Below are 16388 nucleotides of genomic sequence, written 5' to 3' on the forward strand. Positions count from 1 at the left end.
GCTGGGGGACGAGGGATCCCTTCATCCTTCCTGGGGGAACCCCCGTTCCTTCCTGGGGGAAGGGATCCTTTCATCCCCAGCCTGTGTTGATACCGGGGGTTGCCCTGAGCCAAGTTCAGGACCCTGCACTTGGTTTTGATGAACCTCATGAGGTTCACATGGGCCCAACATGCACTTTTAGACAAGAACATAGGTGAATACGTATCAACCCCCTCCAGTAACTGCCTTTGTAAACTGTATATTGGCAGATACGGGACATGAAGAAGACCCCTGCACATGGGTTTTGCTTCTTAACACAGTTCGTCTTATTTTAAGGAATTTATTTCTATTTTTCTATTTTGTTTCAGTAGCATAGGAAGGATGCAGGTTTGCATGAAATGAACAGAAATCCTTTAAAATAATTTAAAAACCCCTTTATTAATAAATTTAACATTTTTTCCATTTATTGAAACTTGTAGAGTAATACATGATACATTCCAAATATGCAGCCAAGAAAAACACTGGAAAAGAATATTAGAAATAAATAATGCAACTCTGTAATAGCCAAATATTTTCTCAGAAATCGTGTAAACAGATTGCGATTGAGACCTCTCAGGAAGTACGGTGTCTTAAAATGTAAGATTTCAAGAAATAAAATCCTAGAAAAACTGAACTATGGTTCTCAGAAAACCATCTCTCTTAAAATATCCACATTCTATACCTTGTACAAGGCTACATTAATACACTGAACAAAACAGCTTTAAAATTAAGTGAGCACAGAAATGGAAAGTCCTAACAGTGCATGCCTCCCTGTGGCTTGCAGCCTTTTAGTTGCAGTAGCTTGGTGTGCAACAGCATGCGAGGTTCCTCAAGGCAACAAATCTTTAAAATAATACAATGTCCTTAACTCTCATAGAAAGCAAAATAAAAGAGAGATTACCATCTGACACATCCTTTCTGAGAACACCATGACTGCAAACAGATGAGTAACATGGAAAAAGGGATGAACCTCTTCCCCATGTTCAGTTGTTCCCAGGAGCAAACGAACTCCCATGAAACGGACATTTGGGCAGAATGTGAGTTTTAGGCATTACACATAATCACACCGGCTCAGAAGAGGTAACCATTTAACTTGATTTCGTTTCCTGTGTTGCAGAGACAGCAGAAGTATGTTTCCAGACATCTAACCCACAGCAAAGAGAATTTGACAAAGAACAGCTGAAACTTCATCTGTGCTGAAGTTTCCTGAAATACACCTGAGGTGACAAAAACCCCTTGCCCACAGATCCTTCCCTCCCTCTGCATTCCTCCATTCCCCAAGCATCACGTGTTCTTAACTCTGCATTCCCAGTGATTAAATCTCAGGTTACTAATAATCATAAAAATCTCAAAGCACTTACTTTATGCTGCAAAGTAATCAATTTCATCAAACCTTTTCTAAAGGACCCCTCCATGAATTCTACCACCTTGTTTGACATTATTGCCCAGCAATGAAAACTTAGATACAAAACAGTCATGAAACAGTAATACATTCACTGAGCCATTTAAGAAAGCATTTTGAAAACAGTTATAAGAAATACAGAAAAAGGGAAGGTTTGCAAATCAAGTCTGTTTTAACTTACCTGGGTACAAGGAAAAACTTTTCAATATTGGATATACAATGTAACACTGCTGTAAGAGTGAGGAAAATCAGGTTCCTTGAAAAGCTACTGAGTTTGGAGGGTTTTTGCAAGTCACAACTGCTGGTCTCCACCTTAAATTCTCACTATATTCTTTAATCATTTCAACAATACAAAAGAGATTCTGGAGAATTTTGAGGAGGGTCAAAACCTATCACAACTAACAACTGTTAGTCCCTAAGAAAGGAACACTTATTTTCCTCTCCTACAGAGGTCTGAAATAGCATTGGAAGAGATGCAAACTATTAGGCCACTTGTTGCATTTATGCCTGTCCCAGCAATTTGTGTGTGTTTCAGCACTTTGATACCACAAATCCCAGCAGCTTTCCTGCCAGCACACAGTACATTGATCAGGCATTCTTTGCTATAGAGCTGTGACAAAACTGGGAAAAAAACCCAACCCAGACTGGAGCTCTGGAGGTCACAATTGACCCTTTTTTGGTTTAACTGGATTGACAATGTCAATTTAAAATAAGAAACACAAATCTTCAGATACAACTTTTCAACAAAATTAACCAAGCCAGTTCATTAACTAGAAGCATCCTCGTGGCCCGTGTACTCTGACATCACACATCACCAGGTCTGGACTCGGGTGTCACGGCCAGACGGTGAAGCAGCAGCACAGCATTCACAGCGGTACCTGAGGCAGCAGCAGCGCTTCTGAGCCCCCACCTCAGCTCACAATCCGGGTGCTTTTCTGTGAGCCGTTCTCTATTAATTGCAAATTAAACACTTGAGAAGAAGTACAAATGCCAAGTGAGAAAGATACAACTGAGAGTATAACTAACACCATTCCATATGTAAGCACCAGCCATACATTCACCCTTTGCTTCAAGAAAAAGCTACTAAAAGCTATCCTAGTGTCTTTTAAAATGTGAACAGATTTCACTGCAGGCATGAGTAAGTCCCAAATCAAACTTTAAAATCTGCATATACAATGAAATTATTCCACTTTAATTAATGGCCTGTATAAGAAACATACCACTCCATTCATTCCATTCACATTTCACTCAAACTACTGAATACTGAGATATTATATCATTTTTTTGGTTAACAGTATATGAATTTGGGATTATTTTTTTTTATGATACACACAACTTTGCTTGTAACTCAAGGTTTTATTTTCTTTATCTGCTGCTACTTTCATAGGTAAAGTAGCATTTAAAAACAGAAGCAAATTCTCGAAAGTATGGCAAACAATCATTTGGAAAAAACAATGCATAAATCTATTCACCTATGCAATAGCAGCCTCTGACAATCGCTTTGGGAAAGCTGTTAGCGTAAAGATGTTTCACCATAGCTCTGAAAAAGCTTACCTCAGTGACAGCAAAGTTGAAAAACTTTCTCACTATCTTACAGACAAATTCTAATGAAAAAAATTGATTCCCCTGTAAAATATCTCCATTTTAAACTTCAGCGAATTGTACTGAACTTCTCAGATCATTTACCTCGCCAGCTCTTTAACAAACTGTTAACACAAATTACAGCAGAATACACTCAATAATTAATTTCCAGAGTTCACCTTTATTAAAAACAAGGTTTTTGTTGTGAGAACAAATAATCTCTCGCTTGTAGCTTGAAAGCCTAAGATAGGATCACTGGCTTCCAGGGTTGTTACCAGCTGCTTAGCAACCTGTCCGACTTGTCTCCCCTCCTTCCTGTTGTAGAGCACCGTGGCCAGCGGAGTGGGCTGGCGGTAGATGAAAACGCGCCGCAGGCACTCGCAGAGAGCAGCGTAGGAGTAATCTGGGGCACAAGCCATGAACTTCTTGTCTTGCTTGGATGCTTGGACATAACCTGCACAGCCCAAAAAGACGCAGAAGTAATATATTGGTTTCAACAGCACTTCAAGTGGCTAAGACAAAATCAAGCTTAGCTTAAAAAATAATACGAAATTAGTAACAAAAAAAGAATGAAGGAGATATATGTTGTTATTAAATACCAATATACAATTCTTCTGTACATCTTCCTAACTAGTATTTTGGATGCACACGTACCTATAGCTTATTATCATAGGGTAGAGGTCAAAGTACAAATGTCTGGGACAGAGGTAATTTTCTTCAGAGAAGACCATAAGGTGCTGTGCTTTGAATTTGGGACTAAAACAGTGTTGATACAACATGAGTTTTTTGGCTGTTGCTGAGCAGTCCTTGCACATTGTCGTGGCTTTCTCTTTTTCCAACTTCCATGCCCTCATCCCAGCCCAGGCAGTAAATTGGGGGCGCACAAAAAGCTGGGAGGGGACACAACAGGGCCAGCTGAACCAAACTGACCAAAGAGATGTTCCATGCCATAAAATTACATGCTGAGAAATAGGGGAGGGGGGGAGAGGGGTTGGGGAGAGGAGCCATTGCCCAGAGACTGGCCGGTTTACCTGCGGGAGGTGGTTTCAGTTCAAGACCTGAATAAATATTAATTTTTCAATCATAATCTTTGTATAGCTTATTAAAAACTAATTCCAAAAGTTCAAGCAGAGGAAGAAGGAAATAGGGCTACTACCATTGCTTTGGTCAATATAATGAATACTGTAGATTTTGGAAAATCAGCCTTTTAATCTAGAAAATACTGATTTTTACTACTAGCTCTTGCAAAGTACTTCTCAATTTGGCTGTAGATAAACATGCTGATGACTTGCATCATCTTTGGCACATAAAAGGTGAATTACATCAGTACAGAAGTATAAACTTCAATATAATACTGTAAAATGATAGTACAATAAAGAGAAAGGAGTAGACTAACAATGTTGTTTTTTATCACCATAGGTACAAAAAGCTCAGATACCATAATTTCCTTCCTGTTATTTTCAAAACAATGGAAACACATTCTTAAAACAGCACTACAAAGTCAGCATAGAAACCTGAAACTAACAGTTATCTGAAAAAACATCTTAATCCCTGTCATCCGCTATTTTCCCCAGCATAATGAAATTTGAAATGACTAAACAAAGAACAAATTATGAAATTTATATCTTTTGTTAGAGAACTTTGTTAAGATGCTTACATTTTAATTTGATCTTAAGTTAAAATAACAGGCTATTAAAAATAATTCATATTAAAAACTAAATAAATTGCAAAAACGCACAATAAAACCAATTATGTGTTACGGTAATCTATGTGAGCTCTATAAAGCAGCTAACATCTTCCCTTTCATCTTGGACCCAGAGTGATGTGGTCAAACAACTCTATCTGGGAGCTGGAGGGAGGGGATAAATTGTCACACTCCTGGCATTATTGACGGAGTGGGTCTAGAGAACACCTATGGAACATGGAGACTAGACTTGTCACAGCAGAAGTAGATTCCGGACCAGATTAATTTTAATGAAAGTTGATTTATCTGTTTCTTACTTCATATGTGCAATACCAGACTATGTGGACCATCCCATTTGATCCCATTCGGCAACTCTTACTTTTGCACCCATATTTTTCAAAGTACTTTCTGCTTCTGAGCTTGTGACTGTAACCAAATTCTTAGCCCCGAGTACAACTAACGATTCTTCACATCACATTTTCTACTTTTCTGGCAGTCTGTAATTTCAGAACAGTCAGGGGCTTTTTGAGGCAGAGCTGACACAGGTTCTTGATTGTTTTTTCCTATCACAACAATTTCTTCACTTAATTTTTTTTTTTCAAATTCATGAAAACTTTCTATGTCAACAAAGTTTTGCAGCAGAGAGTTCTGTAGTTTAAATGAGGATATGTGAAGCATATCTTTTAGCTTCTTTTGAATATACTATGTACCAAGATCACTTAGCTGGTACATCATCCTAGCTCTCATATATAGGGGCTCCTAGCTCTTATAACAGAAGAAACAGAACAAATATTTCCAATTCTTCAGACTTGTCCAGTGGGACAATGAGATAGGAAAATTCTAAAGGTCGCTTCTTTAAAACATCTTACTGTAAGTACATATATATCTATGTGTGTCATGAATGAACTGCAGCTGCTTCCCTGACCATTTCTGTGTGTTAAGGTGCTGACTGTGCTTTTAAGTCTTTAACTCTAGTTCACTTATGCAGGTTACTCTCCCTTTTTACTGTGCAGTGCTATAGTTACATTCTGTATATGGTCTGAAAAGGCTTATTTTCTGCCCAAGGCATAAACATTTTATTTGTGTTCCAGTATTTCTAAAATTAAGCTAGCATGTTGCTATCAAGAGAATTATAGTACCTTTCAGTTCAAATTTAATTAAGTGAAATATCAACAGAAGCCATACTAAAAGTATTCGGGTAAAAAAGACTCAGAGGAGTGTGAAAAAAAAGTTAATTTCCTACCTAAAGCATTAAAAGTTGCGATGTGTTCCCACATGTTCTCTGGTTGGTCAGAATGGGGCTGCCAGAGCAGAGCATCAACGTCGTGCCTCAGGCAAAAGCACGGCATTTCTCTGGGATCCACAACAACTGAGAAAAGATACTGGTTGCTTCCAAGATTAATCTGGAAACAAAACAAACGCAAAATACTGATTAAAACATAAACAGGAGATTCTGCCACACATACTGCCAGAGTTAAATGATCAACAGCTTAATGTTTGTTAGTTGACAGAATGTTTGAATACATAATGCTGCATCCCACTGATCAACAGCTCAATACGCTACAGGTGGCTAATACATTTCAAGCAGATTCAGTTAAGTTTCTTGGGATAATATTTAGGAAAACATTACACAAGCAAACAGGAATATGTGTTTTCTGTAGAAATCGTTTTCTAGGAAAAAGGATCCTAACCTACAACTTGTGACTTTAGAAAAAGATCTAAGTAATCATGTCTGGTCTTCTGCAGTAAAAGCTGGTAAGCACCAGAACAAGGATTAGTTAGAATAATTTGATAATTTCTGTTGCTACTGTGATTTTACACTATGGAAGAAAATGTCATTTGAAGTTTGCATGGATTTTTGTTCTGATTATAGAACTCAACTTGCATTTCATAAAAAAATGTTTAAAAATATTTCTGTAATAATTCGCAGCACTTACTACATGAGTGACTTTCAAGGTATCACCATCAAATCTGCACAAGCTTGCGCTGTCTTCAAGAAAAGCATCACATTCTTCTAATTCTTGTGCATTACAGGGTGGGTTTTCCTTTTCAGGGTTCGGATTCTGAAATAAAAAGACAATGAACTACACTGAAAATCCAAGCTACTGAAAATTTACTGAAAATCCTACTTCATAACAAAAAAAGTTCATCAGAAGAGAAAGAATCATTTGCATATCCTTACATACTCAAAGATCAGGCTATTAAGCACTTACCTAAAGTGAATAGAATCATTTCTGTTGTGGGATAGCATAAGCAGTAGATACAACAAAATTAATTTCACTTTAAGGAAAAGTACGTAAGCCATTAAAACATGAACAATAAATTCCCTTCTGTAAGTAGCAAAAGTACACAATCCCGAAAACCTATGCAGGTTTGCTACATCTACACCAGTGTAAGATTCTTTCATATTGTCATCCAAAATTCTATCAAAAAATGGATTAATTCATTTTTTAAGTAGCTCTAAATATGCCTCCTTTTAGCCTTGCTAATAATTATTTAAAATGAATAATGCTGCTATGCAAAATTTTTAATGAGCTCAAAACAAGAAAAAAGCATATGTATTTTTTGATATCCCACAAGTTAAAGAAAGGACAACCCCTCACTTTTACTAGTAATTCAAGAGCAAGATAGAACACTACTGCACACAGAAACAGCTTACTTCTGCTACTGACCTCTACCTTGGATAATTTTCAAAACAACCAAGCTACATTACCTTTGTGATACATTTAAACAACTAACTTCATCATAACACAAAGGGACCTTTCTTAAACAGAAGGCAAAAATATACACTCCTCATTAAGTATGAATTAATGTTGCTTCTTGTAGACAAAAAAAAGACACCATCTTGACAACTAATATAATCTGAAAGTTGAGGCCAAACAGAACGTGTAAGGAATGATTACACAGGGCACTAAGACCCAATTCATCTGACGGGGGTTCTTGAGTTCTGGTGCACATTTCTTCATCCTTTCAGCTGATTATTAAGAACCTTCAGTTTGGTTCAGTCCACAAAGTGAAGAAGATCAGCACAATTTTTTTTAAAGAGATAACAAAGAAATGTCCTTAAATGACAGAAAAAGAAAAATGAAGTGTCATAGACTGTAGGCTAATGCACGAGACTTAAAACAGGGTATCTGTCTCTTCAGAGGCTGGACTTTGGGGTTCACCTCTCCTCTATCAAGCATTCTCGATGGCCTCTTTGTTTACTGCTTCATTGGGTGGCTTTTAGAAAAACCTTCCAGGTAGACACCATTATCATAAGCAATTGAGATGTCCAAAAAGAACCCATGCCTTTATTACACATATGCAGCTAAATTTGCAGTATAACAAATACTTAAGATTTATTTAAATGAACAGTTACCTAAGGAAAGATTTCTTTTTAACATGATCACTATTGCACATAAGCTGAAAAGGAAATCAAACAAACAAAATCATAATTTGAAGTTCAGCATGAGTTACAAAAGAAAAGAAATATGAAGTTCCCAATAAAATCATGGTCAAAAGATGTACTAAAATATCTTGTCCACAAATAGGGAGGTGGGGAGAGGAGGGAAATCAATTTAGGCACTTAACAGGATTTTTTTAAACACTTTTCAGCCTTATAAAAAAAAAAGTAATAATCCAATACTAATATATCAAGACCCATAGGGAGTCACACTTCACAAGTTTTAGATGAGATGCCACGTTCTAATTAAACCAAAATGGGAAGTATGAAGCAAACAGCAGTTAAAATTTACATTTTATTTTGTTTTAAGTAGACTCCCTGTATCACAATAATGCCAGACAGTTCATGAGTCATGCTTACGCTTTCCTAAATTTTCCTTTAAAAATGCCATTTACACTGACAGTCAGTATAAGCCAAGTAGGGTATCATTAGGAAGACAGTATGAAAGTGTTGCTAGCCTATTGATAAACAAAAAACAGACATCCTTCAAAATTACTTAAATCAACTGCTTTAAAACAAGCTGTCACGTGGTAAATGGTGGCAACAAAATGTATTTCTAATGTTAAATCAGATTCTGTTAGTGCACAGACGCTATCGTGTAAGCTCAATTCAGTCACCCATGAGGATGATATTACTTTTCAAAGTACATTCACAACTCTAGTGCCATTAGTTTGTTAACAGTTTCAGTTAAAAATGAATGTAGAGTTAGGATTCAGAACAGTAAATGAACTGATGAGCTATGTCAATATAGTGTGACTTATGATATCAAGGCAAGACAACATGTGAATATACAAGAATTTTAAATGCTTTATCTTCAGTTCCTCACCATGACTTCAGAGGTAAGATGCATCAGGCTTTCGGCTATTTCAGAGCACTGGGAAGAGTCCATAATGAATTCCCCTCTTGTGTCACCAATTATTAGCTCTGGCCACCGGGGTCCCTCATTTTTCTTAATTAGAGAAATTTCCAAGCTAAAATGCAAACAGAAGACAAAGAGTAGGGCATGAAAACACCGCATCCATTTCTCTGATTAGTCAAAAAGTTCTAAATGTAGATTTGAGCACTCTTCCTCTCCAAATTGAATTAATAATGAAAATCACATAACGGAAACCATTAGCATTCATTTTATAAAAAAAAACCTATTTGGACGGAAAATATTCTGAAGAAAAACAGACTAAGGACATGTGATTTCTAAAAGCTTAAGAACAAAGACAATGTATTCATGTAAGTGTCCTCAGAGTTTTCAATGTAAATGCAGTGTCCCCTGAAGCAGTCTTATTAAAATATTTTAAATACCATAGGAGATCACCCGTAATGAAAACTATTCAAAGAGTGACAGAATTTTACTACAGAGATTGATTTGAAACTTAAGTAGTACCTACTAGGGCTACTAACTGTGCACTACCACATAACATCCAGGACAAAAAAAAATTCTGTGTTTTATAGATCTTAGAAATACTACAACAGTTAATTGTCTACATTGTATAACAAAAATTGTATCTCAGAAGATACATGATTTCTGTAACCTTTGAAAAAACCTAAACTTAAGAGAAACTAGTATAACCATTAGGAATAACTAAATAGATAGGAAACAAGGGACAACCCAATGCACCAACACAGCAATTCCATTTAATTAGTGCATTAGACCAACACATGGATATAATGACAAAATTAGAAAATGAGAGCTAATTTTATTAAATTCACTTTTTAGATACAGAGTCTACAATGACAGTCTTTCACCTGACTGAACAGGAAAACCTAAGTTACTAAGTACTGCATCATAACAATAACTAATAGGTGAACTCTGAATCAGTTTCTGAAGCAATTACATTGGTTTTAGAAATAGCATACTTTTACAGAAGATCTTTGGAGCAAGTTTTAAACTTTTAATCCACAGATTTAAAGTGGCACTGCAGTATCAACATTAAGAACTGAGTACAACTTATTACATTAAAATGTGTAATTACTATTTCTCATTAAAAGAGAAGCCTGAGATTCGTGCAATATTGCTTACTTGATTAACAACAAAAAAATTAGTTACTCAAGTTATTTTCACTGTGATAGCTAATGATCAAGAACTGAAAAGTCACATTTTAGTATATAGCACTAGAGTAATCTATATACAAATATTAGTTCCTCTATTTAATTATTTTGGAGAGTAAATATCTTTTACAGCAAACCTTTTGGGATAAAGCCAAGATTTTTCATAAGGGAAACCAAAGGTAAATCATAGAATCAATATCTCAAGTTGGGAGGGATCCATAAGGATCATCAAGTCCAACTCCCTGCTCTTCGCAAGACTACCTAAAACTAAACCATATGACTATCAAAAGAAATTGACAAAAATTTTAACTATGACTGTCTTGCAGAAAAGTCATGTTGGTTTTCTTATTATTAAACAAATCTCACAAGGCATATACACCCATATACTTCACATAAAAGGTCAAATAACGCATTAATGAAAAATATTGACATCAAGCCTGTCCAAGCACTCAGAAGTCAGTACTGTACAGTCATTTTGTATTTTAAACTATTGTAATGGCAAGAATAACTACTGTCATAAATAGAAAGAAACAGGCAAAACTGTCATAAGATACAATCTCTCAAATGCGTAACACTCTGCTCCCCAATTTCCACACTTGGGGAATGGGAAGGAAAATGTAGGTATTTTAAAGTTGCAATTTGAAACTGTAGTAAACTTTTTTTTTTCTACTTGAAACTCAGACTTCATGATGTCAGAAAGCTATGCTCAATATAAAGCCTATTTTTCACTGTGTCTTCTCAAAATCCCTCTTTAGATGGTCATGTTTTCCATAATATTATGGTTGGGAACATTACTGTGCTATGGAAATAAATCTGTATTCTCCCCAGTTATGGCATGCTGGTTCAGGCTTATAGGATTAAAGTTTGCACATCTCAAAACCTCTCAGAGGAAACTAAATTGGAAACTCTACAGCAGAAACTGTGCAGGAAACTCTGTGAACCAAAAAAGTCTAATTGAGACCCAAAGACAGATCCAAACTACACAAAAAGTTACAGGTGGATGGGTTTTTTTTTCATATCAGTAGGCTTCATGTTTGTGAAATAACTTTTCAAATTGGGACTCAGACAGAAAACTGAAGTGTATACACTCTCTTGAATTACTGGAGTCAAAAACAAGATTTCCAAGAAATATGCATGGTCAAAGGGATAATTTTTCTTCAGAAGAAACCCCTAACTACACCACAGTCACATTTTAAGCCAGATGCACAGCAAGAACTTCTATACTACTAGAATATCAGGACTTTCCTTAAACACCCATACATTTTTGCTCATAGCAAGCATTTGGTGACTGTTAACCAAAGAAAGCTCAAAAAGTAAAAAAGTCAGTAAGTTAGAGTTTTACATTAGTAAGTTTAGTTTATGGAAATGAAAAAAGGACTTCAATGCAAGTAACAAATATTGTTATTGGGCATTTACCTCTTCAAAGTAAAACTATACTGCTTATTAATGACTGGCATTAGAAAACAAGAGGCCAAGCAGAGAATAACAGAAGACCTTTCAAAATGCTTTGGAAAACGGAGACAACTAACACATTCTGCTCCGTGCCAGTTCAATGCAAAAAAAAGTGGCTTATAACACAAGCTTTTATTTTCAAGTCTCAAACATAAAACTCAAAAGGGTAAATTTCCAAATATATAGGGACCACACTCCCTTTTACATGTGCAGAAACATACGTGGAAGTAAATCTGAATATTGTGTCACCTTCCAGATATGAAGCATTTTTGATGCAAATGTAAATGTTGCAGACAATTTACACCCACAAAAACCTCTAACCCAATGGTTGAACACATCACTGAGATCAGTTTAGGGGTCTGAAGGGCCCTCCTGTGGCACTACTAACGATATAGAGGCCAAGTAGAAAGCAAACTTAGATGTTCAAAATTCGGTTGCAGTTCTCTATTACACAACTAAATTTCTAGGACTAAAAGGCTTTGAAATAATAATAAAAAAAAAAAGTAGTAACTTTGATTATGGTTTAGGGAGCTCTGAATTCTTCCTCTCCCCCCTTCACTCTTTTGTGTTTTATTTCAGAAAGAGCCAATTAAGATTTACTTCTAAAATAAAACCGTAAACATTTCTATTTGAAGTCTACAGCATGTTGAGCTCACACAGATTAATTTTGTATCATGTATATAATGTACAATGTATTAAGAAAATAATAATAATGAATTCATAAGTCACACCTGAAGAATATCTCTTATGTTATTAACAAAAAAGCTTCTGTTTGTGGAAAGCTGCAGTACAAGAGAAATTATTACCATAAACAACAGTGTAAATTCCTGCTAATCAAACATAAAATTTAGTGAAAACAAAAATTGTTGAACCAATTAAGTTTACTCTGGTTACAAAGTTATGTTTAACATTTTGATACCTGTTTTTTTTTTTTGCTGGCTATTTGGGAAAAATGAAGTTTTTCTTTAGTACTTCAAAGTATTACTGAATTCACTTACTGAATTTACCACCAAAGTTTCATAACTATGATACACTATCTTTATGAAAATCATTTAACAGTTTACCTATTCACTTTTCCATTCTGATCAACTAGAAGAGAATGGACAAGATTATTCTCAAAGAGAATAAAAATAACCAGGTAGTTATACAGCCATGCATGGATTATCTCCAGTAGCTTGTATCCTCAAATATTGTTTTAGAAAGGCAACTGACAACATCAGAACAGGACATGAACCCTGGCTGCCAATAAACACAGGCAAAGCATGAGAAAATAGTGTGAGGTGGTCAACAAAATAAGAGTTTATTATTTTGGAAAGGCTGTTCTACATTGTTGTAAAACACAGCTGTATAGAATACAGCTTATAAGCAAGTATCTGTAAGAGGAGGGGATTACTTTCACGATTAACTAAAGAAACAGCATTGTGAGACTATTTTCAGCAGAGGAGATAGATTCTTGTAAGGAGGGAGGCAGGGCATAGCATTTAATGAGTCCATTCCCAGAGGGATTAGAGACAGGGTATATACTTTGAAATCAATTCCTGTCAATAGAAAAACTAAAAACTATATACAACACCTTTTGTTCTCTCTAATTATCCATGTGCAGCTTTCATGGTCCACAGATGAATAGAGTTTTCCTTCCATCAAAGGAGGCTGGTCTTTCAGTGTAACACGTATGTTATCAGGGGAAAAGCATACTTTTATGTCATCCTTAGTGATGTCTTGAGGAATGTGAACTGTTACTGTCACATCATCTTCAGTCTGCTGCCAGTAATAGAGAGGGTCTACAATTGGAAACATGCAGAAAAATACAAACTAGATTACGAATGCTGTCCTCGATTCCACAGCACGCAATGCTGGGAGACAAGGAGTAGAAGTCTGTGAAAGAGTGGAAATTAACTATTACAATGAACTTTTACATAAAATATATTCTGATTATAAAAGGGGAAACATTTTTTAGCAATCAAGTTCGTTTGTGTTCCTCATCAGGAAAGCAATTTATATTCATATCTAGACTCAAATATGTTGATAGTTAGTTATACAATGGGCATTAACTATTACTCTTAGTTGATTGTTGCATTACAAAATTAATAACTAAATGTACTTAAATACACTGAAACATTAATTATTAATAATTTGGTTGAAGAGACATCAGGTGCAGTGGTACTGACAAGCTACTGTGTGCTCAGAAGTGTATGTCGTTCAGAGATGTGGACATTTTTTTCTTATCTATTTCACCAGAAGCTACACTGGCTATTCAACAGACCAAGAAGTCTTCATCTGCCTCAGCTGATGGAGATGAAATAAAGCTGCCTGCTCAGAGGTGATGCTTGACTTTTGCTCCTGTGTCTAGTATCTGCCTGATGTCTATCTTGATTATTTAACTTCCACAAGAAGTGTTTCTACAAAAGGAAGGCATAACTGGGTAGTGCACAGTTGGTCACAGAAGACACAAATGCAGAAGCAATATTGCATGTTACCTTCTTGTTTGAGGAAAAGTAAAATATGAATAGACCCTTTGGAAGCTCTCAAGTTGTCACAACACAATACAAGATTAGGTGATCCTGTTACCACGAGTCTCCTGTTTGCAATGAATCAGTCACAGGTGCTACAGATATACTTCCCAGAAACTACTAATATATGAGAAATTACAACCTTCAAAATTCTATATTTGACACAGATTGTATCTGTTATTAGAAATCTTAATTTATAAGAAAACTGAGTGACACCAAAAAAGTAGCTTAGACTTCCTCTCTCCCCCATCTTCAATACAGCCTTCCCATAAGTTGTCAAAAATATACAGAGGAGACTATGAAAGAACAAATTAAAAACCAAAATACTGATGTGCAACATAACTGCCTTAATATTTCTTTATCGATTGAGTTCTATTACTGGCACATCTTATTTCATCATCTGGTATCTATTATGTCTGCTATTTTATATAACCACACAACAAAAATTATAGCCTACATTAGGTTAGCAAAAGAAAAATTATCTCTTAAAGAGAAGAAAAAGAGAAAACAAAAATCCAGAAAAGCTTCTCATAGAGGTTTATGCACAATAAAACCTCCCAGGGTGAAAACAGACAAACAAAAAGCCAATCTCTCCTTAAAAAACAAGTAATCTGGAAGATACATATAGAGACAAACATTTATTGCCAGAGGTTCCAAACAGATGCCAAACTGACAAGCTACTTCCTAAACCAAGAGAGCAGCCTCTCATAATCTGCCAGATAAGTCTTACCTTTCTTCTCATTTGTTGCTTCTGCATCATCTTTTTCTTCTTCTAAATTGTTGTCTTCATCTTGTATAAATTTGAATGGTTTGTAGGAAACAATCATTAGGCCATCCCCACTCGGCTCTATTGCTGCATAATGGGGGACAGATTTTCCTTGTAAAACTCTCCTTTTAAAGATTTCATATCTATGATCACCTATAAAATTAAAAAAAAAAAGAAATTAAAATCTTAGCGATAATATTGTTATACAAGAATCTCATTACACTTAAAAATAATAAGCAATCCTATCAGTTAAATCACAGTACCATGATTTGAAACAAAATTTATCTTCTCTTTTCCAATGAGTTTGTTAAATATATAGACCCTAAAGTTAATCTAACATTGACCTTTTTTCTTTTGATGACTTTGTTGATCACAGCCAGCCCAGCAATTCACAAAACCACTCACAGCCTCTGTGTGAACAAGTTTTCCAAACACTTTTTGAGCTGCTGTAAAAACTTGAGAAGTAATGAAATAAGATAGTGGTAACAGTTTATTCGTAATGAAAAATGCCCATCTTCCTCAGCTTCTGTAAAACACTGTGCTTTGAAGGGGAGGTCCCTAATGTTAGCTACTGGCGTCAAGGTCCACGCTATTCTCTACTGTGCTCCCAAACACGAGTACTGACGACTGAAAACACCAGTAAGGTGACAGGTTTTAGGACAAGGTTTGTTCTTTTCCCATTAGACTCCTACTGCCCGCAGAGTCCTCAGCAATTTATCAACTTCTGAATAATAACACATTGTGCAAATGGACTTTTAGCAAAAAATGAACAACTTGATAAAGCCCTCACAGGTGATCAAAATTATTCTCAGGAATTGTTTAGTTTTTTACATTTATGCTTCAACTCTATTAAAAGAAATCACTGTACTTGTAACTACAACTGTACTTGAAAGAATCAAGAATCATCAGCAGACACATTAGACAAGACAATATTATGATGGTAAAAATAACCTATGCCACTCTAGTACTCCAATATGTGTTCTTGTTTGACCTCAATGTTAAGCTTAGAGAAACAGTGAAGTCATAGATGTTTATCCGTAATAATGGATAAGCCAGGTGCAATTTAAGTCCTCTCAATTGGTTATATTGTTTGCTAAGGAAGAAGTGGAGAAAAGAGTAATAACCAGACTATAATTCTGGTACTTAGTGGTGTTAAAGTCCCCTTCTTTTTCCTAAAAAAGTTTGGTTGGGGTGCCGGGGCAGTTAGATGAAGAGATTCAATCATTCTAATTAGAGACAGAGATCTATACAATAAAAAAGACTCCAAGGAGGGTAGCCTGCTTTAAAAGATTAAAAACTTATCTTGGCTTAGATACATGACCAAGAGGGGCACGTGTTTGTTGCAGTGGGAAGTTAGCCACTCATTGAACGAGCTCTTATTTAACTGACTGATTTTTACTGTTTACATTTTTTTGCACGCCTCTCTTACAGCATTTGCTCACTTGTTAAAAGGCTCTACAACCTCCTCTACAACTTGCCATTGTATG

General features: G+C 35.7%; 1 protein-coding gene across 4 annotated transcripts in view; it reads right to left on the minus strand.

The window, feature by feature from the left end:
• Positions 1-413: 413 nt before the first annotated feature.
• Positions 414-16388, minus strand: part of NUDCD1 (NudC domain containing 1) — a 36445-nt gene continuing 20470 nt past the window's right edge. For all 4 annotated transcript variants that reach the window (XM_014965599.1, XM_014965600.1, XM_014965601.1 and 1 more), the window contains 6 exons: positions 14866-15054; positions 13199-13406; positions 8957-9101; positions 6623-6748; positions 5929-6088; positions 414-3455 (listed from right to left, as the gene is read on the minus strand). In XM_014965599.1, the coding sequence (XP_014821085.1) occupies positions 3163-3455; positions 5929-6088; positions 6623-6748; positions 8957-9101; positions 13199-13406; positions 14866-15054 (1121 nt within the window). In that variant the 3' untranslated portion in view covers positions 414-3162. The remainder of the gene's footprint in view (positions 3456-5928; positions 6089-6622; positions 6749-8956; positions 9102-13198; positions 13407-14865; positions 15055-16388) is intronic.

This window comes from Calidris pugnax, unplaced genomic scaffold, assembly GCF_001431845.1.
Source record: "Calidris pugnax isolate Ruff unplaced genomic scaffold, ASM143184v1 scaffold41, whole genome shotgun sequence".
Lineage (NCBI taxonomy): Eukaryota > Metazoa > Chordata > Aves > Charadriiformes > Scolopacidae > Calidris > Calidris pugnax.